General features: G+C 37.3%; 1 protein-coding gene across 6 annotated transcripts in view; it reads left to right on the top strand.

Moving 5' to 3' along the window:
* The window catches only part of MTA3 (metastasis associated 1 family member 3), a 178,379-nt gene that overhangs the window by 64,894 nt on the left and 87,283 nt on the right, over nucleotides 1-26,202 (top strand). For all 6 annotated transcript variants that reach the window (XR_012496310.2, XM_088796193.1, XM_074331928.2 and 3 more), the window contains exon 4: nucleotides 17,013-17,139. Coding sequence is in view for 5 of the 6 variants with exons in the window: in XM_088796193.1 (XP_088652319.1) it covers nucleotides 17,013-17,139 (127 nt within the window). In the remaining variant the exon portion in view is untranslated. The remainder of the gene's footprint in view (nucleotides 1-17,012; nucleotides 17,140-26,202) is intronic.

The raw sequence follows: 26,202 nt of genomic DNA, 5'->3' as shown, positions 1-26,202 counted from the left end.
CACAGCCAGTTGTGATGTCTTCAGTCCTAGAGCACACAGGTGGAAAAAAAGATTATAGCTTGTGTCAAAATTGCTTCTGTATTGGAGAACAGATACAGATCATTTTTTAAAATAGAATTACAAATATCCTGGGAGCAATAATAAATGTACATTTTGTAAGATTACACCATTTTGTTTGTGCGGTCTTTAAGCTTACTTCAGATCTCTTTGCTCTGTGTGTTGGTTGTAGATCAGTAATATTTTATGTGGTCTTTTGTTCATAGGCTCTGCATTTCAGTAAATGTAATAATAATATTGTATAGCAAAAGAGATTTTACACTTTTAAGCCAAAAATAGTTTATCTTGGAGAGGAAGAAAAGCTAACACTTTTGAATTCTATTTCATCCTTTTAATCTTTACACCTAGAATTTGTTGATTTAGGTTATTATTATCTGTTTCTATAATGGCCAAAAGAGAAGTCAGTAACTTACCAAAAGTCACAGCAATATTAAGTCAAATCAGAAGATGAGCTTTTTGAGGTGGTGCCCCCCAGCCTTGAATCCTTCTGTTGCCATTGTCTCCACATTGTGGGCACTTAAATATTTGCTGATTAATGAATGTCAGGAGCCATTTCTGTCAGTCCAGCCTTTAGAAGTAACTTACAAATAAATAAGGTGCATTGCTTTGAATATGTTTGTACCTCTTCCATCAGTTCTTGTAGAGAGCTGTTGGGCTTAAAACATTTCCTCCTTTTCAAACGCATGTTCCCCTTTTCAGAGCCACAGTACTTTGGTCCCATTATATCAGAAAAACTATAAGACAGATAAAAGCATGGGGGTGTACTATGAAGTGTGCCCCTTGTGCCTTTGGGAAGCACAATGCCGCAAGCCTAGTTGGTGGCACTGCCTGTGCTTCTCCCCTGTGTGGGATTCTGAGTCCTCACAATGTGTCTTTCCTGGAGCACATTTCTATTCTACCACCACCACTTACCACCTCCACCACCACTACCACCACTACCACCACCCACCAGTTGGCAAGGGCAAGGAGTAAAGAGCTGTGGGTGGGCTGGAAGAGATGTTTTACTTTGTACATCAGCAGTTACTGCAGAGTTTAGCACATGGCAATTATGTGTTACACATTTCCTACTAAGGACGCTTATGTGGATCCTGAGAAAGAAGATAAGACACCTACCAAGAAGGGCTCCTGGTCGCTAACTGGGCTCCAGTTAAAACAACAACAGCAACAAAACAGAGCCTAGCAGCTGGTTCTAAACAGGGGCCTCTCACACAAGCCATGCTTCAGGGAGAAGCCTGCACTAAACTAACTGCCTGCCTGTGCTGTGTTTCTGTCATCTAAGCCAGCCTTATAAAGGAGTTCCTGGAATTGTATTTCAACCAATAGGATTGAAACTTTCTCCATCTAGTCAGAGCTTTGCAGCTGTATCCCCATTAGCATCTCTACTGACCAATCAGAGTGGCTTCATTCTGACCAATCAGGACAGTGCTTTTGGCTCCAATCAAACTGGGAGGATTTAGAGTCCTTATTTGCATGAGGACGGACCAGTCAGGAGCCAGGCACAGGGACTTCTCTCTATATAAGTCAGCTAGTTCCCCTCTAGTTCAGGGAGCAAGACTTTCCCTTTCCACCAAAGACTGAAAACTGTTTCCTAGCTGGAGAGCTGAAATACTGAAGATGTCTCTCTGGAGCAGAGGGGAACAGAGCAGAGCAGAACTGAGCAGAGCAGAACTGTCTAGCCTGAGGTCTGCCTTGCCCCTGGGCTGCCTTGCACACATGCTGTTCCTCAGCCATGCTGTATCACAATTGAACTGTTCAATTGCAATGAATAGTTGTCTTCTTCATCACACCCCAAATTGGGGATTCCTGGTGCTATTGAATTGATGCCAACAATCATTGGTTGACCCATGTAAGGGGCGTGGTGGTCATTCAGAAGCCCTCCTGGTGCTGTCTTTCCCTCAGATACCTCCCCTACTGCACTGTAAACTTTCTAAACTGATGCTCAGAATGATTGTTACAGAGCTCTGTACTGTAGCCTGTGAAAGGCCTCTTGTAAGTGCTCTTGGGCATAACATTAGTAGTAGTTTTAAATTTTTAACATTTCTTAGATGTAAACTTGTTTTGTAGTTTGAGTCTTTTTGGGGGGAGGGAAAGGCAGAAGTACTTAAATTGCAAAAATGCATATTTCCCAGTTGTTAGTGAGAGGACTTTCTCCTGCCCTATATCCTTTTGTTTTTTAATTGGTGAAAGAATGGGCAATAAAATCATCCCAGACTCATACTACTTTGGTAGAATAGGAATGATATTTTATGGGCTTTCATATTCTAATAGAAATAGCGTGATAAAAACTATTACTTTACGCGCTCACCCTAATCAGCAATTTTTTTGAATCCACACTAGAATGTGCATTAATTTATGGCATTAATTTTTGAAAGTTTCAAAGGATGTACCATATTTTCACTGGTGGAAGACCTTTAACTTTGAGGGCTAGATTGGTATATGATTTTGAAGGGAAATTAGAGGCTTAGTTTATTGTTTACTTTTATTTTGTGTGTTTTTCTGTCCTGTATTTGATACTGCATATCAGATCGACTCTTGTTGTTTGTTGTTTTAATTCCCTTTAATGAAAGAGTAGAAATTGTATTTTACCTGTAGGTCGAAGCAGAATAGTTTAGAGTTCTCACCTGGATGAAAGGGTTACCTTCCAACTATACCATAGTTGACTGGAATTCCTTTTGTTTTCACAGCCAAATTAAATTTTTCTGATGGCCAATATTTATAGATGGTGGAATAAAGTGTAACTTAAGACACCATCAGCTAGAATATCTTGGTAATATCCAGCATCTTTGCATAAATGTTTTTATAAATTCATCCTTCTTTACACACTTTCTTTCTCATGATCTCTTGCTTTGTTTTGTGTTCTCCCACCCCTGATCCAGTCTATAATACTTTCATTAGTCTTTCTTTGAAGCTGCATGAATATTTTCATATTGTGGGGATTTGTGAGTCTTTATGGCAAGATTGTAAAAATAACTGGTTAGCCAAACTTGCTTTACATTTAAGAGTATAGGTAATTCATGTGGGGGTGAAACTGCAATTCCTGATAGGAATTAATTTCAACCTCTTAGAAAAATAATCAAAGATTGTTAGTGTGTTGGAAAAATGGTCCTAGAGATAACAAAATAAAATATTTTATTTTCTGTTTGTGTATAATTCTTTTTGCCTTTAAGGTGTAATGTGGTTGACTCCTTTGTTGGGTTTTTATAATTTAAGAAGCAAATCCATCTTTTGTTGATGTTATTTTCAGATTACTCAGCACTCCATACAGTTGGGGAAATGTTTTCCATACATATTATTTTCTTATTTGAAACTACTTTAAAAACTTGGTTATGCCTGTGTATCTTTTCATATAATTGACTATAAATAGGAAAGGAAAGGATGACAGGATTGTAAGAAATTTTTAGAAATGATGAAGCTTATTATTGAAAGGCTCCCAGAAAGAAATATACTGCAGAAAATATAAGAAATGTAGTTGTAATCCTGTACCCTGTGATTGATTCTTGTTTTTTATTTTGTCCACAGTAGACTGTAGATTTTCTGACCCTTGATTTCTAGACTGCATAAAGCTTTGAAAAAGATTATATCCTATAGTATGATACAGCTCATGTTTCTTATATTGAGAATTCATATATCACTTAACTCCAGCCTTAATTAGAATGTATTGTAGATTATTTAGTAGTTTATAGAAAATAAAGGAGTAGAAAAGTGCTTCAGTGAATATCCTAGTAGTTTCTCATGAATGTATCTGTCTTTTCTTTGGTGGAATGATTGGATCAGAGGGCATGTACAGTTTTTAAGGTTTTTAATATGTGTTCCCAAAGAGCCTTCCAGAAAGTATGAATCAATTTTATTTTCATACTTTGCTGTCATTTAGTCTTTTGCGTTTTCTTATAGAAGCTTTATCGTTTTAGATTTAACGTTTAAGTTACGACCCATTTTTATTTAGTTAATTTTTGTATATGGTGCAAGGTATGGATCCTAAAGTCTTCCTTTTCAGCATATGCATATCCAGTTGTTCTAGCACTGTTTGTTGAAAAGGCTATTCTATTACATTACTTTTGTGCCTGTGTCAAATCAGTTCATCATATATGTGTGGCTCTATTTCTGGACTTTTTTTTCTGTTCCATCGACCAACTTGTTTATTTTTTGTGGATAACGTGCTTTTGATTATTGTAGCTTTCTAGTACTTCTTGAAGTCAAGTAATGTTAGCCTTCTAACTTTGATTTCTCTTTTTCAGAATTGTTTTGGATATTCTAGGTCCTTTACACTTCTATATGAACTTTAGAATCAGTTTGTCAATTTGTACAAAAAAACCTGCTGGGATTTTGATTGGGATTGTGTTAAATCCATCAGTCAATTTGGGGAAATTTTGACATCTTAACAATATTGAGTCTTCTGATCTATGAACACAGTGTGTGTTTCAGTATCAGTAGTTTGTTCCTTTTTGTTATTGAGTAGTAGTCCATTGTATGGATGTACCACAATTTGTTTATCCATTCATCTGTTGATAGACATTTCAGTTGTTTCCAGTTTGGGCTATTACAAATAAAGTTGCTGTGAACATTTGTATACAGACATATTCGCTTGGTTTGGAGTGGAATGGCTTTATCATATGATGGGGTATTTTTAACTTTCTAAGAAACTGTAAACTGCGGGCCAGCCCGGTGGCTCAGGTGGTTGGAGCGCTGTGCTCCTAACACCCAGGTCACTGGTTCAAGTCCCACATGATCCAGTGAACTGCACCCTCTACAGTTAAGATTGTGAACAACAGCTCTCCCTGGAGCTGGGCTGCCGTGAGCAGCTGGAGGTCGGCGAGAGCTGCCGTGGGCTACCATATGCCACTGTGAGTGGCCAGCAGCCAGCGTGAGTGGCTGTGTGCTGCTGTATGCTGCCATGGGCTACCGTGTGCTGCCATGAGCAGCCGGTAGCCAGTGTGAGTGGCTGGTACCCATCGTGAGCAGCCGGCAGCCGGTGAGAGCTGCTGTGAGCGGCTGAACAATGACTGGCTACTGATTGCCTCAGCTGGGGAGAGCGCAAGGCTCATAATGCCAGCATGGACTAGGGAGCTGTGTCCTACAACCAGACTGAGAAACAGCAGCTTGAACCAGAGTGGGAGGGAGGCAAAAGCAGTGGGGAAAAAAAGAAACTGTAAACTGTTTGCGATTCCCATCAGCAGTTGTAGGAGAGTTCAGTTTCTTCACATCTTTGCCAACACACTTGGTATGGTCAGTCTTTTTAATTTTAGGCATTCTAATAGGTGTATAGCAGACATTGCAAATTGTACTTTTTTTCTTCCTATATATTTTTGCGTTCCTATAAATCTTGAGCTTAGCTCTGATACACTTAAGTAACTTGGAAATTGTTTGATCCTTTTGGTTGTGTTTATGACTTAGCATATGAGGTGTGATCAAACAATATGGTGAATGTTTAAATAAAATTATTACAGTAAAAGACACATTGCCATTAATCCCCCTCAAAATACTCCCCTTCGTTTCAAACACACTTATCCCATTGTTCTCGTCACTTTCTGAAGCAGTTCTGGAAGTCCTCTTTCGTGAGTGTCTTTAGTTGCGCTGTCATGGCTGCCTCAATGCCATGAATCATTTTGACTTTGGGGAAGAGCCAGAAGTTGCACGGTGCCAGATCCGGTGTATAAGGTGGATGAGGGCACACAGTAGTGTTTTTATTTGACAGTAGTGCTGTACCAGAAGCGATGTGTGACACGGAATATTGTCATGATGGAGGATGGAACCATTTGCCCATTTCATGTTAATGCATTGTCCGTTATCTGTGATTTACAGCACACTTTAAACCACACCTTCTCTCAACCATAGCTCACACCCGACTGACTGCACTGAACAAGTTGAAACTTGTCACACACTGTTACTAAGGTTTGACATGCTGCTTCCTGTACTGAAGATCGAGCCCTGCCTTTCCATTGGGTGACACTCAACAGCAGCATTCACCATATTTTTTATCACACCTCGTATATTTGTAAAGTGGGTATGGAGTAGTAAGTGCTTTGTCTAGGACTTAATTGTTCCCTATACTTAGACAAGACCTCTCTGGGTACTCTACCCAATATACTGTGAATTACGATTTTTGCAATGTGGCTCTTTGGGAAACAATCTGTTCACGGCCCCATGTGAGCGAGCACTGGGCATTGTTCCTTCTGATTCCCCCCCCCCCAGTGATTCTTTTCCTTGGCTTCTGGTAGTTTCCGTACATGCACTCACTGATTGGTACTGTGCTAAGGATCACCCTTTGCAATCTCCAGATTTTCTCTCTTCCCTGGTACTCTATCTTCTGAACTCTAGTTGCTTTGGTCTTCTTGGTCTCTCAGCTTTGTCTCCTCAACTCTAGGAGTCTGCAAGGCTTTGCCTCAGTTTCCCCTCTTTGCACTGTTTCCTGGAAATTCAAGACAGTAAGTAGGCCCAATGTTAGGACTCACCTTGTTTGTTTGCTGTCTCTCAGGGATCGTTGTTCTTCATTGCCTGGTGTCCAGTGGTCCAGTGTTGAGAAAACTGATGCTTTATGTATTCTGTCTGATTTTTAAGTTATTTATTAATTTTTAATTGTTTTGGTTTCAGGCAATAGGGTAGATCTGGTCCCTCTTCATTTGTCTGGAAGCAGAAGTCCTAGTTCTCTTTAAAAATTTTTAAATCAAGATATAAAATACAGTGGAATGGGTAAAGTGTGACGGTCAATAAGTTTTCATGCATGTGTGTGTTTCTATTACTACTCAGATGAAGATAGAGAAACTTTCTAATACCTTAGTAGGTTCCCTTGTGGCAATTCCTAGTCATTACCACCCTCTCCCTCCCTGAGTAATCACTGTTTTAATGTCTATCACCATCTGGTAGTTTTGCCTAATCTTTAATTTCATCTGAACAGAGTACCTATAGTATTTTCCCTTTTTTGCCTGACTTTTTTCATTCAACACCTTGTTTATGGGATCCAGCTAAATAACATTGCTTGTTATTTAATATTAGTTGTTTTCTTTCTGACCCAGTAGTATTCATTTTCCTATTGATGGACATTGAATGATTTCCAGTTTTTGGCTCCTGTGAAAAAAAGCTGCTATGAACATTCTAGTGCATGTCATTTGATGTGCTTAAGCTCTCATTGCTCTTAGTAAATACCCAGGGGTAGAATTAGTGGTTCATGGGGGCAGGTATGAATCCACTTCAGTATACATTGCCAAAAAGTATTCCAAAGTGATTGAACCAATTTTTACTTCCTCTGTTACTGTATGGGAATTCAAGTTGGTTCATATTCTTGATGAGAGTTGGTATTTTCGGCCTTTTAAGTGTTAGCCGTTATGGGACCAGGAGTGTTTTTAGTAGGCTAACGCGTAATCCTTAGGTTGTGTAATAGGAGGGCTAGGTGACCAGCCCTACTGGTTTGCCTGAATACCTTTCAGGGGGTCTGTGAGGACAAAACAATTTTCATACTAAGCTGTCATTTAATTATTTCATCAATTCTCTCATGACTGTAGTAGTTGAGTTTTTCCAGAGGCTGTATAACACATGATGACATCATCACTCTCGTGATAATGGATTGTGTGCTTGTGATATCCTGTGTTTTAAAAATTTCTCCGTTTTAAATTTGTATTGGTAGATATAACCCCTTATAAACCCAAAAAAAAGCCCTGTGAGGTCCTTAATAGGATTTAAGAGTAAAAAGAGGTCCTGGGACTAAATAGCATCACAACTGGCATAGGTGTTCTGCCAGAAAAACATTTTAAAAGTAGCGTTTTAAAATAATGGCTCTTAACTGAAGCTCCACTGGCCGGACTCTACCCCAGAGTTTCTAAATCAGGATCTCTATGGGTGGGGTCTGGATATCTTTGTTTATAAAAAGGTAAAACAAATTCTTAATTTGTTTTAATTTTATTATGATTTGTCCTCTTAATTTGGAACCGTTGTTTTAGGAGACAGGAATCGTGTTTCAGTTGTCAAAGAAAATCATTAAAATTCATTTAAAGAAAGTGATAGTGCTGTGTCAGTCACTGTGCTAAGCAATTTATGTGCATTCATCTTCACAATAACCTAATGAGGGAGGACTTATATACACATGTGATAGATGAAGAAACTGAGGCTTCCAAAGAATAATTTGCCCAAGGTCCCACAACTAGGTATGTGGGTGCGAGACTGAATTCACGTGTGACACTGAAGGCTAGTTTCCCATCCACCCTGTGTTAGATCTTGAAACAATTATGGAAAGCACTGGAGCGAAATGTGAAAAGGAGACCCCCTTGAACATTAGTAACTTTTTGATGGTTACTCTGTACAGTGTTTATGTCATAACTTTGTGAGTCTGCCTTTGAAGCCACTGACTTGAGCATTAGCTGATAATTCGTACCTGATCTGCTGTGAACACTTCTTGAGGTTCCAGCTCTTACCTCACAAGTAAAACAGCATGGATACAAAGATAAATGATCCATCTTTGTTCTCAAGGGACTCAGTGATTCCCATGACTGTATTGCAAGGCATACTGTGACACGTATGTCAAACTCGTGTGGGTGTTGCTTTGTAGCATAGAGGTGCGGACTCCTCCGCCTGGAGATTGGCGCAAGTTTCATGGATCAGGTGCCAAAATCTCAGGCTTCTTCCGACTACATTTGCTCTTCTTGCTACTGGTAACTTTTCGTCCACTCCAACAGTCTCCCTATTTATGTCATGCTTTTTTTATAGAAGCATTTGACTCTTAGTTCTTTTTGTAGTTTTTTTATCTCCCAAGATGGGCCACTTTTCTATTTTCCTCCCCGTCTTTTTTAATCTTTACAATTAAAACTTATTTATAAAGATGTATATTTGTATATATTTTAGAAATGGATTAATCTTATACATAATGCCAGTTGAAACTTGTGTTTTGGCATGATGATAGAAGGAGATGAAGAGAAGGGAGATAGAGGTAAAGAAATGATTATCAACTGTGGTGATTGTCCCCATTGAGGGAAAAATAACAGTTTAACATGGATTAGAGTTTAATTACAGGCAGAAGAAGTGTTTTCCTTCTGTTGGGTCCTATTCCCTTTTTATTTTGAAGTATTTTTAGGAAGCAGAAAAGAGAATAATGTAGTGCAAATTAGGAACCTACCAGCCAGCTTTGTCTTCTCTTAATATTTTGACGTATTTGCTTTAGATTCTTATAGTGCTGAGTGTATCCCTCCCAACCCTATTCGCTTCCTAGTTTCTCCATAGGCGAGTTGCTGTCATAACTTTGGTGTGTTTTTTTCCATTCATGATTTTATACCTCTGCTACATAGGTACGTATTTATATAAAGCACTGTTTTTGCATTAAAAATGTTATTGTACACGTGTCCTTCTGCAGATTGCTTTTTTTTTGCTCAAAATCAAGTTTTTGAGATCTGTAAATGTTTATATGTGGATTTGCTTGTTCATTTTTAGCTACTGAATAGAATTCCACTACACGACTATGCACTAGTCCCCTCTTATCCATGATTTCTCTTTTTACAATTTCAGTTACCTGTAGTCAACCATAGTCTGATAAATATTAAAGGGACAATTCCGGAAATAAACAATTCATAAATTTTAAATTTTGCACGGTTCTGAGTAGTATGATGAAACCTCACACTGTCCTGCTCAGGATGTGACTCATCCCTTTGTCCAACCATCCATGTTGTGTGTGCCACCTGCCCATTCATCACTCAGTAGCTATTTTGGTTATCAGATCAACTGTCACAGTATCTCAGTGTTTGTATTCACATAACCCTTAATTTACTTAATGCCACGTTCACATCACTTTTATTACAGTAAATTGGTATTCTATTTTATTGTTAATTTCTTACTGTGCCTAATTTATAAATTAAATTTTAGGTATGTATGTATAGGAAATAACAGTATAGATAGGGTTTGGTACTATATGAGGCTTCAGGCATCCACCGGGGGTCTTGGAACGTATCCCCCATCATGCGTAAGGGAAGGCGTACCACCGTACGAGAATTTATCTGTTCTTCTTTTGACCTTTTGCATTTCATTTGCTCCCCTCACCTTCACAGGTTTAGCTTTTTTCTTTTTGATACAATTTACACACCACATAATTTAAAAAGGTGAACAATTCAGTAGTTTTTAGTATATTCACAGATTTGTGCAACCATAACAATTATTTAATTCCAGGACATTTTCATCACTCCAAAAAGAAACCTGTCCCCAGTAGCAGTCAATCCCCCATTTTGCCTTGCACCCGTCCTCTGGCAACAACTGATCTACTTCCTATTTGTGTGGATTTGCCTATTCTGTACTTTTCGTATAAATGGAATCATACAGTATGTGGTCCTTTGTGACTTTCACTTTCATAATATTTCATTTAGTATGTCTCAAGGTTCATCCATTTGTAGCATGAATGAACACTTTATTTCTTTTTATGGCTGAGTAACATCCCATTGAATGGATATACTACATTTGTGTATCCATTATTCAGTCGATAAGACATTTGGGTTGTTTCTACTTTTTGGCTATTATGAATAATGCTGCTATGAACATTCATGTACAAGCTTTTGTGTTGACATTATTTTCACTTCTCTTGGATATATACCTAGGAATGTAATTGCTTGGTCATATACTAACTGTTTAGCAATTTAAGGAACTACTAAGTTGTTTTATAATCCACCAGCACCCTTTTACATTCTCACTGTTACTGAACTCAGGGGGTTCATTTTGCTTGCGTGCATCAAAGCCAAAGGAGACAGGAACAGGAGTTTGCAGCAATGAAAGTAAAGGTTTATTTAAGGAGATGGCGCCAAGCCTGGAGACAGGTGAGCTAACACTCAAAGACCCGGCTCTCTGATGATGTGTAGGTTACAGGTTATACAGGGCAAAATCACAAGACACTAGGTAAGGGGTTTAGAATCATGTTAGGAGCTGATTGGTTGGAGGTAAGGGTAATGAGTCATTTCTTCACATCTTGAGGACAGCTCTGAGGTCTTTTACGGAGTCCCTCTGTCTGGTCTCCTGGGAAAGTAGCCAGGGGGTCATTCCATCTTAAAACTCTGGAGCTGAAACATAACTTAGGTCAAGATGTTATCTTTAGCCAGCCGAGGTCCATATCATGTGACCATTAGGTTGGGCTAATGTCCTCTCCTGCCTTGGGGGTTACTGATTATCCAGGGGAAAGGCTAGATCTCTGAGGGGTATATATAGAGCGATATGATTTCTAGAGCTAGGATTTAAAACTAAATTTAGTCAAAAGTCATTAGGACTCGGTTTCACCACTAATAATGTACAGAGATGCCAATTTCTGCACATTTTGCCAACATTTGCTATCTTTTTTATTAAAATCATTCTAGTTGGTATGAAATATCTTATTGTAGTTTTGATTTGCATTTCCCCAGTGACTAATGATGTTGAATATCTTTTCATGTACTTATTGGTCATTTGCATATCTTGGGATACGTCTGTTCACATCCTTTGCCTATTATTGAATTGTCTTTTTATTCTCTTTTTTAAATGTTGCCAGATTCATTTATTGCATTAAAGCTGTTTTTTGAAAACAATTTTTTTCACTTAAAAGTTTTTTTTAAATTAGTTTCAGTTCTTATTCTTGAATTATAAGAGTTCTCTACATATTCTGGATACTAGACTCTTATCAGATACATGAGGTGTAAATATTTTCTCCCATTCTGTGGGTTATCTTTTTGCTTTCTTTTAAGCACCAAAATTTAAAAATTAATTCCAATTTATCTATTTTTCCTTTGGTTGCTTGTGCTTTAGGATGCCACAGTGAAGAAACCATTGCCTAGTCTAAGATCATGAAGATTTACACCTCTGTTTTATTGTAAGAGTTTTATAGTTTTAGCTCTCACATTTAGGTCTTTCTTTCATTTTGAATTGATTTTTGTATATGGTATGAGGTCCAACTTCATTCTTTACATGTGAATATCCAGTTGTTTGTAGCACCGTTTGTAGAAAAGACTATTCACTTCCCCAGTGAATTGTCTTGGCACTCTTATCCAAAATGAATTAACCATAAATGTGTGGGCTTATTTCTGGACTCTCAGTTATATTCCATTGATCTATATGTGTATCATTACATTATTAGTACCATATAGTTTTGGTTGCTATAGCTTTGAAATCTGGAAGTGTAAGTCTTCTTAAATTTGTTTTTTTTCCAAAATTATTTTGGCAATTATGGGTCGCTTATATGTCCATAGGAACTTTAGGATTAGTTTGTCAATTTTTACCAAAACAGTTCTAATTTTGGTAGGGATTGCATTAAATCTATAGATCAATTTAGGAAATATTGCCATCTTAATATTAAGTCTTCCAATCTGTGAACATAGTCTTTCCATTTATTTGGTGTTTTTTTTTAATTAAAGTTTAATGGGGGTGACAATGGTTAATAAAGTTACATAGGTTTCAGGTGTACAGTTCTGTAATACATCATCTATATAACACATTGTGTGTTCACCACCCAGAGTCAGTTCTCCTTCCATCACCATATATTTGATCCCTTTTACCATCATCTACCACCTCCTCCTCCCTTATATCTGGTAACCACTAAACTGTTGTCTGTGTCTATGAGTTTTTATTTCTTTATTTGTTTGTCTTGTTCCTTTGTTGTTTTCAGTTTTATATCCCACATTACCAGTGAAATCATACGGTTCTTGACTTTCTGTCTGACTTATTTCGCTTAGTTTAATAATCTCAAGATCCATCCATATTGTCGCAAATGGCACTATTTCATCTTTTCTTATGGCAGAATAGTGTTCCATTTTTTTCAATGATGTTGTGTGTTTTTAGTATACATGTTTTGTCTTTGGTTAAATATATTTCTAAGTATTTTTTTCCTTTAATGCTATTGTAAATGAAATTTTCTTAATTTCAGTTTTGGATTGTTCGTTGCTAGTAATAGAAATATAATTGATTTTTGTTTATTGATCATTTGCCTCTAGACCGCCAAACTGGTTCTTTCTTTTTATTCACATAGTTCCTTGAAATCTCAGTTGTCATAAATCCTTCTAATTTTACTCAGCTTGCTTATTCCTTTTTTGAGGATTTTTTTTTTTTTTTTAACCAGGCAGGCTTGAGTTGCACCAATCCTAAGCTATTTTCAGTCCAATATTATGCCTTCAAACATTTGGGTACTTGTTAAATGCATCTATAGACAGATTGTTAACCACTTGCTTTTCTGTATGGACTGCATCAGGTAACATCTTTTCACTGTGGGCTGATATTTCAGTAAAATAAAGATGAAAGGAATCTTGAGAATATCCTCTGGAGAACTCTGCTCCTGTCTGTTCCCCCCCTCCATTCCTCCTGACTAAACATGTAGGCATTACAATTCTGATCTGTTCTGAAAATACCCAGTTTCAAGTCAAGTACCTACCTAGAAATCAGTAATGGCACCGCGTTCCCTGCGTTCTGTCCCTTCTTCAGGTACCTACATTGATCAGTTGTGTACTCTGGTCTCATACATGTCACATGCCCAATCTCTAATGCTTTGTCCGAGTTCCTGATTGCAACCTGCTACTGAGACGACTCCCGTGCCCCATAGCTGGATGCTCGGGTGCTCTGGACTGCTCAGCTAGTTTGACTTCCTTTCTCATCCTTGCTTCTTGGACGTTATTTGTGCGAGTCTTATCCCATGCCCTCTCAGCCTGCATGTGTAATTAGCCTTACTGAGCTTTTTGGCCATGGCTTCTTCTCATCCTGCAGTCTAACGAAAACTTTGGAATTTGTGGAAAGTTCCACCAATGACCCATAATGCTGGGTCATGCATTATGTGGCACGTACTGCTAAAACAGAAGACATCAGTATTAAGTATAGTGATTTTAATAATGCTCCTTAAAACTTTATACAATCCCTTTGTACGGTTTACTTCTGTGGTCTTTCGCCCCTCTGTGCCCCAAGTGCCTTATTGCTAGTAAACTAAGTGTCCTGAAACTTTTCTAACTATAAAGAAACTACAGTAAATAATTGGGTGTCAGTCTCTTCTGTCACTGTATATAGTATGGGACTTGTACTTGAATAACTTTTAGAAGGTAGCAAATGTGATGTTCCATCAAGCTTGGTAAAGTGGTTTCAGGAAGTTGTAATATAAATGTGTTATCATGCACATGATTTTTTATTTATTTAAGATTTTATTGGGGAAGGGGAACAGGACTTTATTGGGGAACAGTATGTACTTCCAGGACTTTTTTCCAAGTCAGGTTGTCGTCCTTTCAGTCTTAGTTGTGGAGGGCGCAGCTCAGCTCCAGGTCCAGTTGCCATTGCTAGTTGCAGGGGGCATAGCCCACCATCCCGCTGCGGGAGTTGAACCGGCAACCTTGTGGTTGAGAGGACGCGCTCCAACCAACTGAGCCATCCAGGAATTCAGCGGCAGCTCAGCTCAAGGTGCCGTGTTCAATCTTAGTTGCAGGGGGCACTGCCCACCATCCCTTGTGGGAGTTGAGGAATTGAACTGGCAACCTTATGGTTGAGAGCCCACTGGCCCACGTGGCAATCAAACCGGCAGCCTTCGGAGTTAGGAGCATGGAGCTCTAACCGCCTGAGCCACCGGCCGGCCCCATGTACATGATTTTTGATGAGGATAGTTATATTTGGCCGTGTCAAATTTTCATTCGCTAAATGCTGGTTTTTGCCATTGTGGTTGTTCAGTGTTTTTAGGATGTTAATGGCATGGGAGTCATTCCTGTTCAGAAGCCAATGTAAATTTATAGAACTATGTAAATGAAATTTAACTGTAAGTTTTAAAAAATGGGTTTCAGATGCTGTTGTGATTTTTGTCTTTGGTTCGGTTGGATGTCAGAGATTTTCGTCGTTTTCACCCTGTACCAAGAGGTTGTATACAAAAATAAGAGTTGCTGCTGTTATTACTTGTAGAGCTTGTTGCTGTGTAAGCTCTATAGGGTACGCATTAGAATTCAGTTAGCTGTGTTTTACAGGACAACAATTTATCAAATCCTAATTAGGTAAAGAGTATAATTTTATATGTGATACCAGTGCTAATAGCGCCAATGCAGCAATAACTTCATTGATCTCCACTGGTGAAATGTTGTTAGACTTGCAAGTAAATGACTCTTTTAGTGCTGTTTTTCTCTTTGAGTAGTTCATTAAAAAGAACATTCAGAGAATTTTAAATCACTTTATTCTTTTTTTCTGAGCTAGGTGAGTATTTTTCTAGGTCATTTTCTATTTAGGGTTTTCAAAATTTAAAAGTGGAAAAGACCTGACAGCCCATTCATGACCTTCACACAATTCAAAAGAACTGCTACAACTAGGGGATTGTATGTGATAAAAGCTCTCATGTGGTCCTAGGTCCATAAATAAGAATTTATAAGTATTGTGAGGAGCAGAAATGTGTTGTGTGTGTGTGTGTGTCTCCGTCCAATCAGTGTCCCCGAATTAAGGCTTTCAGCCTGAACTTGGGCTCTACTTGCTGTGTGAAGAGCCAGTCCTCCCAGCATTCCCCCCTCCACACACACACCTTAAAGCAAGCAGTCTTACTCTCTGAGTCTCAGAGCTCCCACTATTCTCATAGTCACATAGTCTGGTCCAGGTAAGGTTGCAGAGGATCTGTGAGCCCCTAGAGGTATTTAAAAAAAGTTTTGTATCTAAAATTATTTGCAATTATAGCTATAAATGAAATGTGGTCATTTTTTTCTTTAAAAAGAGTAATAAATACAGTTTTTAAAAAAATCCCATGTAAAACTTTGTCTCCTGTCTGTTCCATCCATTCCTTCCAAGTCTGCATCCCAAAGGCAGACACTTTGAATTGTTTCTTTTTAGTAACTTTTTTGCTCACTGCTTGTCTCCAATACCTTAAATAGTGCCTGTTTGGGCTCCTAATAAATCTTGGTTGAATGAATGAAAGGTTGTCCTTACTCTATTTTCAGACTTGGTAAATAGTTCACTATGCAAGTCTAGGTTGAATTTCATTTTTCCTCTAGGTTGGCATTGCTCTGCCATCTAAGCATTCAGTGTTGCTGTTCACATGTGATTCTACTCTGAGTCTTATTTCTTTGCATGTGACCTTTGTTTCCTTTCTGTAAACGTTTGTGATCTTTTCATGTTAGCAGTTAAAAATTAATTATGCTGGAAATTCAATCTGGACACTCATCTTGCTTAGTAAGGGGAAATTTTCTTGAATTATTTCTTTGGCAGGTCTTTTCTCACTCCCTCTCACCCCCCAAAAAGGTAAATAAATCTGTTTTCTCTGTTTCTTTCTGGAACTTTTATTATTGGGATGTTGGACTTCATGAATGTTCTTGAGTATTTTTTTATCTCTTGGGATTTTCAGTTGTTTCTTTCTTTGCCTTAGTGTCCTAATTTCTGGGAAATTTCCTTAACATTCCCTTCTAATCCTTCTGTTAGTTTATTTGTGTTATCAAATTTCAAATGTGTTATACTATTTCTTGTTTTTTGATTATTCTCTTTTTAAGTAGAGTATTTTTGTTATTGTTGTAGAGAGACTTTCAATTCTTTTCCTCTTATTTTTTATTTTTATTTTTTTTATAGCATTTCACCTCATTCCTCCTTCTACTTTTCTCAGTATCCTTCTCCATGTCATCCTTCTGTATGCACATCGATTGCCACTTCACTTGGCTAAATTTGTACTTTTTTTCTTTTAACATCTGCTTTCTGTCTTCTAAAACATTTTTTTTTTTTTTGGTTGAAAAAATCTTTCTTCCATTATTGCTTCATTTTTCATTGTCACTGAAATGCTAATACATTTTAATTGCCATTTTGGTGTGGTTTGATGGGGAAAGAGGAGATATATACATTATGTTCCATCTGCCATTTTTAAATTGGTGTTCTTCCTTTGAGGCCCTGGTAACTTAATATTATGGACGTAATTCAAATGAGAAGCTAAATATGTAAATTTAAAATTAGTATGAAGAAAATATTGAACGAAAGGTTGATTTGATCTATCTTAATATCCAGATAGATGATGTGCTTTGTAATAATAAATTCTCTGAATTTCATTTATGTAGAAGAAATTGAGGAAGAATCTGAAACAACTATTGAGGCCGACTTGACTGATAAACAGAAACATCAGTTGAAACATAGGGAACTCTTTTTGTCACGCCAATATGAATCTCTGCCTGCAACACATATCAGGTAAGAACTTTTTAGAAGTTAATTTGAAATGCTCAGTAATATTTGACAATTGAAAAAAACAAACCCTAAAATGCTTCTTTGAAGCATTTTCCAAACTCTCCTCATGATCTTGCTCAAATTAGTTTACTAAAAGCTTCATAGTGGAATTTGTCTTGGAAATTATGGTGTGTATTAGCATAGTGAAGCCCTGAAAATGTTCTGCAGTAAAGTAACCATTTTAACTTTATTTTCACCCAGATTTTCTCAATTTGTGTTTCTGTTAGCATCCTACAGAATAGTGTCCAACAGACACTATTTTGGGAAATGCTGAGCTTCCCAGATTCCTAGAACATTATAGAGTCATGAGAATCTAAGAGCTAGAACCCACAATCTGGTTCCCAGGCAGGTGACTCTTGACCTTGCAAAATATGTGGCGTTTTATTTTCTTTGGAGGACTTCTGGGATGAAAACTTTATATTCTTTTCTATTGACTTCCATCTGCTCTGTGCAATGATGGGATGCAAAAGTGAAAATGTTCAGTCCCTGGTTTGTAGTTTGGGGAATTGTGGAGGAAAGGTGGTGATCTTTTATGATCTGGTAGTGGTAAAATTTAAGCACAAACACAGTGGAGCAGTTTCTCATTGCTGTCTGTAATAGGTGTATCTTGGAGGTATAACAAAATGTTTGAACTCAGAGGATAGGCAGTTACTGACCTCATGGTCAGGAAAACTTCAGAAGAACCTGGCATATACTCAGCCTTTGAGAGACTGTGGGGCATGTTTCACGTAGAGGGAACAGGTGAGCATAGGTATGTACAGGAAGCAGCATATGGCCAAGGTGATGGGTATGAGGGAATGCAGTGTTTTTGTCTCCTCAGGTTAACGAAATTCCTTCAGCTCTTATTTACAATCTTTATTTCTTTCATTCAGCTCTCTATTAGTCATAATTATCTTTGAAAACAATTAATATACAGAAATAAAATATGTTAACTGTTTATTTCAATAGTTGCCCCTCCTCTTTAGCTCCCAATGTCACTACTGAATCTAAGTCTGCCGTTTTGGGCTCAGACGGACTTGGAGGCTTCCTAAAGCTGTGATTTGGTTCTTGTACGTTACACACCTGCTTACCCACCTGCCCCCACCTCACACCCCAACTCCAGGGACCTTTGTGTATACTTTTCAAAGTAGACATATAGATCTTTTAAGGCAGGAAGTGTATGACAGAGATAACTGTAATTCCTTTTTCTCCAAATCTTTTCGGAAATATCTTGATCCCCCACAATAATTAACATCATGTCATTGCTTTATTTGGGTTTTTTTAGGGGAGATGATGTTAAGATTGACTTGAGTTAGTAAATTCTGTGTGAATTAGGTCCTTTGCTAGAAAAGACATTCAGGCCAGGTAATTTGGGAACAGTCATTTAACCTACCAATAGGGATATTTCAAAAATTAGGAAAACTCAGTTTTTGCCCAAAAAGGTGGAACATGAAAACATTTTATAATTTTCTTAAAGACGTATGTAACTAATAAATGCTAAAGAGCCATATGCATCTATTATTTAATTGGAAGAAGCTAGAATATAAAGATTCATTTTAAGCTCAAGAAGTTAATGTGACCAGTTATAAGAATCTTGCCAGAACAAGAATCTGACAAATGGTTTTTAAAATGTATCCAAAACATGCAAGTATATTTTTAATTTACCCTTCTGATAGCTTGGAATCTGTTTACAAGTAATGCTGGTTTCCTTTAACAGATTGCTTGGAATGGAAAAAACTGGTGATGTTTTTCGTCCTCCATAAGGACTGAGAGAGTATATTGAAATGTAATTATCAAGACCTGTGTTGAGCATAGAAATTACATAGCATACATGATCAGTCACTGTTGAACACATTTCCTGAGTATATTCTAGATTAGGTAGCTTAGTAAGTGCTTGGGGAGTACGACAAGGTTCCTTCCTACCTTGTAAACTCAAGGAGTTTACCAGATAGCACTTTTTTTGAATTATGATGAAGAGACACAGACATTTGGGCTTTTTTTTTTTTTTTTTGGAGAGGGAGAAGTACAGAGCCACACTGTCGCATCTGTGGCTCCCATTTTTAAACAGCTGAATGGGGTTAGGGGCAGTCTCTGGCCAAAGCATGGAGCCGTGCTGAGCAGCCCTCATGCTGATGTAGAACAAGGGCACGTTGGAGTGATTTTTGACATTTTGCTAATGTTGAAGTCATGCCCTATCTATTTCTGCTATAACAGGAGAAAATTACTGAAGCCCCATTGTTCTTTGGCAGCAAAGAGGGGTAATTTGGTGAATACTGGCTTTTTATTCTCAGGGACATTATCAAGTGCCCAGAATTTCCTTGTCCTATGTGGAACATGGGAGAAAACCTAACTGAGGCATTCCTGTGGTCCTTTGCAGTTTGTGAGCTCTAACACTCAATGGATACTATGAGTGTGAGTTTCTCCAAGTGTCGGGGAAGCAACTCTGTTTCTTCTGATTACATTGGAAGAGAGAGTGAACAGGGCTGGGACAGTTCTGGGTAGAGTTAGTGATTCACTTCTTGTTTGTGAGACAGATAGGACTTGAGTAATGAGAATGCAGTTGGAACATTTGGGGGGGGGGTAGAGAGGGAGCATGCTTCATGCACAGTGCCTTAGGTCATTAATAATAATAGGTTATATGCTGCATACACTGTAAAGCATTGTAAAATTGATTGTTATGCCAGCTGCTGGACTTGTTATATGTATGAGGTACAGGGTGTGATCAAAAGATATGGTGAATGTTTGTAAATTTAAAAAAAATTATTACAGTGAAGACACATTGCCATTAATCCCTCTCAAAATACTCTCCCTTGCTTCGAACGCACTTATCCCATCGTTCTTGCCACTTTCTGAAGCAGTTCTGGAAGTCCTCTTTCATGAGTGTCTTTACTTCATCCTCCATCATGATAACGCTCTGTGTCACACATCACTTCTGGTATGGCAATTTCTGTCAAATAAAAACATTACCGTGTGTCCTCATCCACCTTATTTACCAGATCTGGCACCATGTGACTTCTGGCTCTTCCCCAAAGTCAATATGACCATGAAAGGTAAACATTTTGAATCGATTCAGGACATCGAGGCAGCCACGGCATGGCAACTAAAGACACTCACGAAAGAGGACTTCCAGAACTACTTCTGAAAGTGGCAAGAACAATGGGATAAGTGTGTTCGAAGCAAGAAGGAGTATTTTGAGGGGGATTAATGGCAATATGTCTTTTACTGTAATAAATTGTTTTTATTTAAACATTCACCGTATCTTTTGGTCATACCTTGTACATATAATACTGCACTCAGTCTTAAATATGGCCCATGTTTATTGAACTCAGCCTTTAAAAATTCTGACATTTATTAACCTTTATGATAGGTGCCATTCCAGTTGCTTTACATGTATCTCACTTAATTCTCACAATAACTTTATGAAGTAGGTCCTCTTATAACCTGCATTTTACAGATGAGGAGAGTGAAGCAAAGAAAGGTTAAGTAACTTGTCAGACTCACAGCTTTTACATGGCAGATTCAGAAATCGAACCCAGACTAACTGGCTGCAGACACACAATATTATGGTGTGTATATCACTGTACATATTAAATAAAGCATCAGAGACAGAAATAAAGCTAACTTGTCGAAAACCTAGGCTCTTTGATTTTCTGTGTTTTCACTTAATTTTCCGGTTTAGATGCTCAAGTCAAATGTGCAGAACTGAATTAAAAACTGAGTTAAGCAGATAAACTGTACTGTTATACTGAAAGATGTTACAATGCTAACTATATGGTAGCAACTGGGAGGCACCTACTTGGTTGGGTGCCTGAGTTTATGGATGTGTATTTTATATGATCCGTTGTCAGTTTTTCCACATCTGGAACACACAAAGCCTGGTTTTTTAAAAAGCTGCTAATTACTCCATTGTTTGTGTAATGAATGATTCCTCTTCCCAGCCTCTGGTGCAGCTAGTTAGTCATATTTAAAAAGAGCCAATCATTTCCTGCTGGCCAACCTCGGGATCTGGATCACAGCCTTTGAACTTATGCTTCAGTGTGTCTTAAAAGCATTTCCTTAGGTACCTATTGATAATTGGCTTAGTTACCCTACAGTAAGGAAGGGCTCTTGGACTGATGATTTGTTCTCTGAGAATGAGGAGTGAGGGGTGATAGAGAAACTATTACGTCCATGCTGGTCGACCTGGCCCTTGTTCAAAGCATCACTGGTGAAGATCCTGTCTACTTCATTGCTTAACCTTGAATATACTTTTGAAAAAGGCCAGAGAAGCCATTCCAGAACCTAAATTTGATGTCAGTGGTACGATAGGTCTTAGAGACATAGGTGCACATGGTGTTCAAGCAGTCTGTTAATGGCAGGTGCTTCATGGAAAACCTTACATTCTTTTCCTTTTAAACAGTTTTAGATTAGGATTCCAGAATACAAACATCATTATAATCATCTTTATTGCTCTACCAAAAACTGGCTATAACCACAATTTGTAGTGAACTTGTATCGTTTAAGTGATGCCATGTTGCTTCTAAAATGGTCTCCTTACTTCCAGAATGAGGAGCTTCCTTAATTTAGTTGAAAAAGTATCTTAGCTAATACAAATCTTGGGGCTTATATATAACTTGTCTAGATTGTTCTAGTCAGACATTGACTTTAGAGTTCAAGATCCTTGAATGTTGGTATCTTTTTTCCCTTCCCCCACCCACTGCAGCATAGTGAACAGTAGCCAGTCAGAACTTGAAGCTTACATAGTTTGCATTTCATTTTATTTTTGTTCTTTAAGGAAATAAAAGTCATCAACAGATAATACAATAATGTCGTTTCCATTACTACTGACCTTAAATGAAATTTTAGATTGTGTGTCTTTATGAAAATTAAAAGATTGGATATTTGGAATCACAGGTTGCTCAGGACTCTCAGGGAAAGAGCCACTTACTGAGAGTGAAAATCAAGCTTTTACCTAGAGGGTGATGCACAGGATAGCAAACCTTTTTTTGTGTACATATTGTCACGAAACAAAATAATTTTGTGAGCCGTATATATTATGGAAACCATGAGAAAGGAAAAAATAGAAAAGGTTTCTAGTCAACGAGAGTTATTTGAGGGATAGGATACTATAGTTCTTATCTTAATACCCAGTGTTGGTGAGGGTAGGGAAATAGGCAGCTCTTCTGTATTCTATCTGGTGTTAGTAGAATCAGAAAAGTCAGATTGTAATGTGTACATACCCTGGACCCACCAGTTCTACTTTTTGGATTTTATCTAACAGAAGTTCTTGTGCAACTTTGTAGAAGTATATATACTAATACTTTTACTGCAGAATTGTTTGTTTTATTTTTTTAGTTAATGATTTTTACTTTGTGGATAAGGGAGATGATTTTCATTAAATAAAAGCATATGTCTGTATCACAAATGTAGATAGGAACTTGGTATTTGATAGATTTCAAATTTATTTTAATATCAGAAAATGCAAGTAACTTTCATCTTTATGTTTTTCTATGTTTCTAACTTTTCTGAAATGAAAACACATTAGACATGTAATGGGGGAAAGTGATAATTTAAAATTTGGATATTAGAGAGGGAAAATGCCATTTTGTGTTCATTTTTATCCCCTTTCTTACCTGACAACATGGCTGGTCATGATGAAAACAGAATAGATGGAAATCGACTGAAACCTACTCTTTATATTCCCTTCCCCAGTAGTAGTAAAGTAGTAACATGAACTATTACCATTTGATAGCAGACCTGTTTCTAATTTAAGGGTACATTTTTCAAATGTTTTTGTTGCAAAATGGTAAATTTCCTTTAAGAATTATTCTGTCAGTTTATATTATATTTCCATCAGAGTATGTTATGAATATGCCATTTTGCCATTCTCTCATTAATACTGCATATTAAAATTTAAAAATAAGCTCTTATTTATTTTCTGATAATGAAAGAATTACAATTTATTGTTGAAATGTGGAAAATACAGAAAAAGACACCCGGCCCCTCCCTCTCTTCACGCGGCCCCCCCATAATTCCTCCACCCAGCAGCACTAATAATTTTAGTATATGATAAATATACTTTCTTTTCTAATCTTATGTGTATTTGTTGGATTTTCGCCGTACATTGCTGGAATTTACTTGAAATGGAAGGGGAGCTACATTACTTGTGTGTAACTTCCTCTCTTGTTAAGTGGTGCTTATTCTTCTGCGTCGCTGTTGTCATCTTTGCTTTTGCTAGATTGGTTGGTTTCTTTTAAATATGTGAGAAATACAGTTGGAAAATGAATGATGGGACAAGTAGAAGGAGGGGAGGATAGTTAAAGAAAGAGGACTCACTCAAAACTAATCCAAGTGCCACTGTCTTGGAATAGGCAAGGATTTCTTGAGATTTATCCCACATAGATTCTCCCTACTTTGTATATTACTTGTTTTTTCCCCCCCTCTCTTACATTTTCTTAAAATTCTCTTACCCATGTATCCTGAAATTTAAGTGATGCCTCAGTGGTGAGGATATTTGGTAGACAATTTCGGATACCTGTCTTCCTTTATTGCTGGGAATTCTTTTCCCTAATATTTCTTTCATGGTTTTTCCCCCACTCTCTTTCAAGTACTTCTATTGCTTATATGTTACATTTCCTTGATTGTCTTTGTCTACTGTCTTATATTTTCTGTTTTTTGTTCTGAGCTAAATCTTTGACTTTTATATTCCAGCCCATCTCGTTATATTTTAATTTTGCCTATCATATTTAAAAATTTTGGAAGCTCTTTTTTGTCTCCTGAATGTTATTTTCAGTGCATCCTATTTTTGCTATGAATGCAGTATCTTCACAAATCTTTTTAATAATTATAATTTGTATTTTTTAAGTTTTATTGCCTCAACCACCTGTTTCCTCCAGGTTCTGTTTTTGATCTTTGATTTATTTATTTATTTATTTATCTCTTGTGCTGTAGTCTTTCCTTAAATATTAGATGATTCAAAGCAGTCTGTTGTTATTTAAAATCAAGGGAATAATGGCAAAGCTGACCAGGAGCTCCCTTTCTGTGGGTGGACTTTGCTGGTTAGGCTGTCTGTTAGAATGGGGAGCTTGGTTTTCCGGGTCCCGTTCTTCCTGGAGCTTCTTTAGGGCTCTGCTCAATAAATCAGTTCCATTTTCCCCCCTAGCATCAGCTCTCTTTATGCATATTTTCAGCTTTGTTTTTGAATTATTTTCTCTTGTTTGATTGTATTAGCTAAAACCACCAGTGCCATGTTTAGTAATAAGGTATATGGTGGACACTTGTTCCTTGTTCTTTATCTTAGTGTTTCCCTGATGATGAAATGCTTATCTTGAACTTTGGTTTGCAATGCGCAGTCTCTCTTATCTGCCTTTGTCTTCCAGAATTTTCTGAACTCTTTCATATACTGATGACCCCCACTTTATAGTGATTTTAAGCTCTTTTATTTCTAATTCTCTTGCTATCACTTAAAGGAATCTTAGACGAGAGCAGATAAACACATGGGCTTTGCCCATCATTTAATTCATTATTATTCTGTTGAAACTGAAAAAATATTATCTTTCCTCCTTGCTATTGGAATGCTGTTAAACTTCTTTCAGTTAGGTCACTGAACAAAAGTACCTTACGATATAGGCATTTGTCTCGTTGTGAAATGGACTTATTAAACTGTTTGGGAAATGCATTGTAACTCTAACGAGATATTCAGTATTGAAAAAACATTGCTATCCATTTTCAAAAGCTGTAATTTGAAAAAAATTTGGTTCACATTTTACCTAGAACAATTAATATTTGAAGGTAGACCTTTTCTTCTTTAGATGGTCATACATATCAGAAACTAATAAATGAACAGAGAATGCCTGTCTATAAGCAGAGGTTTTGTTTTGTTTTGTTTTAATCAAAAAATGTTCCAAAGACTGCAAAGCTGTACTTAGAAGATGGGAGTTGATGGGACTAGATTGCCATACTGAATTTTTTGTGAATTACTGTGGTTGGGGGATGGTATAGCTGGTTTGGATGAAGGCTTGGAGTAACCTGGGGTCCAAAATCAGTGGGAAGTAGAGTCCTTTTTGTTGTCTGGATCAAAGAACACTGGTTCTCCCCTCAACATCCTTTTTTAAACATTTAAACTTTTTTTTTTTTGGGGGGGGGATATGTAATATATTGACATGGATCAGAAATAAAAATACGGGTTACACAATAAAATGCCTCACTCCTGTGCAGTCCCCCAGCCCATTAACTTTCTAGAATCTTATTTTTAAAGAACAAAAATTCAACTGAATAAATTTGAAGATCTAGTTGTCTTTATTAAATGGTTCATGAATTGGGCACCATTCCATCTAGCAAATAGAAGGGAGCTCTGAGGGGCTGTACAAAATGGAAGGTGTTTAGAGGCAGAAGGAGGGTGGGACATGGAGGTTATTTCAGGCAAGGTTACCTTATCTTCCTTAAGTCTGGGGGTTTTATTAGGCAGATTACCTTTTTAGTGTTGATCTGGAAATTCCAGACAGTTGGTTTAAAATTCTCCTTCTGGGAGAGACTGACACTGCAGTTAGATTAGGTAGTAAGCCTTGGTGGAGTATCATAAGTGACTCCATTTTGGGTCTGCTGTTTCTTCTTAATGCTATGGATACTTCTAGCAATTATATGCATACTACTTAGTATAAACTACATAACGTTTTATGTATATAGAAGCAATGAGATGTGTATGTGTTTGTGTCTGTAAGTAAATTGTGGAGTAGATTATAAATTAAGATGCTTCTATGTTGTACTTTTTAAATGAAGTATCTTGGGCCTAGCTCCGTATCAGATCATAAAGATCTGCCTCATTCTTTTCTGTGGCTGTTTTATATTTCTAATTTATTTAATCCTAATAGATAGAAATTTGTTTCATTTTAGTCTTTTGCTGTGAAAAATAATACTGCAAAAATAAACTTGTACATAGGTCCTTTTATATGTGTCATTGTGAGGATCTGTACAAAATAAATTATACCAAGTAAAATAAATGAAAATATCCTAATTATGCTTTCTGATTTTTGTATTTCTTTCTTCATATTTCTGTATTAATCAAAGCAG

Source organism: Rhinolophus sinicus, chromosome 2, assembly GCF_057876585.1.
Source record: "Rhinolophus sinicus isolate RSI-liver-muscle chromosome 2, RSI-T2T, whole genome shotgun sequence".
Classification (NCBI taxonomy): domain Eukaryota; kingdom Metazoa; phylum Chordata; class Mammalia; order Chiroptera; family Rhinolophidae; genus Rhinolophus; species Rhinolophus sinicus.
Note: the sequence above shows the minus strand (reverse complement) of the source record. Positions and strands in the feature narration are given on the sequence as shown.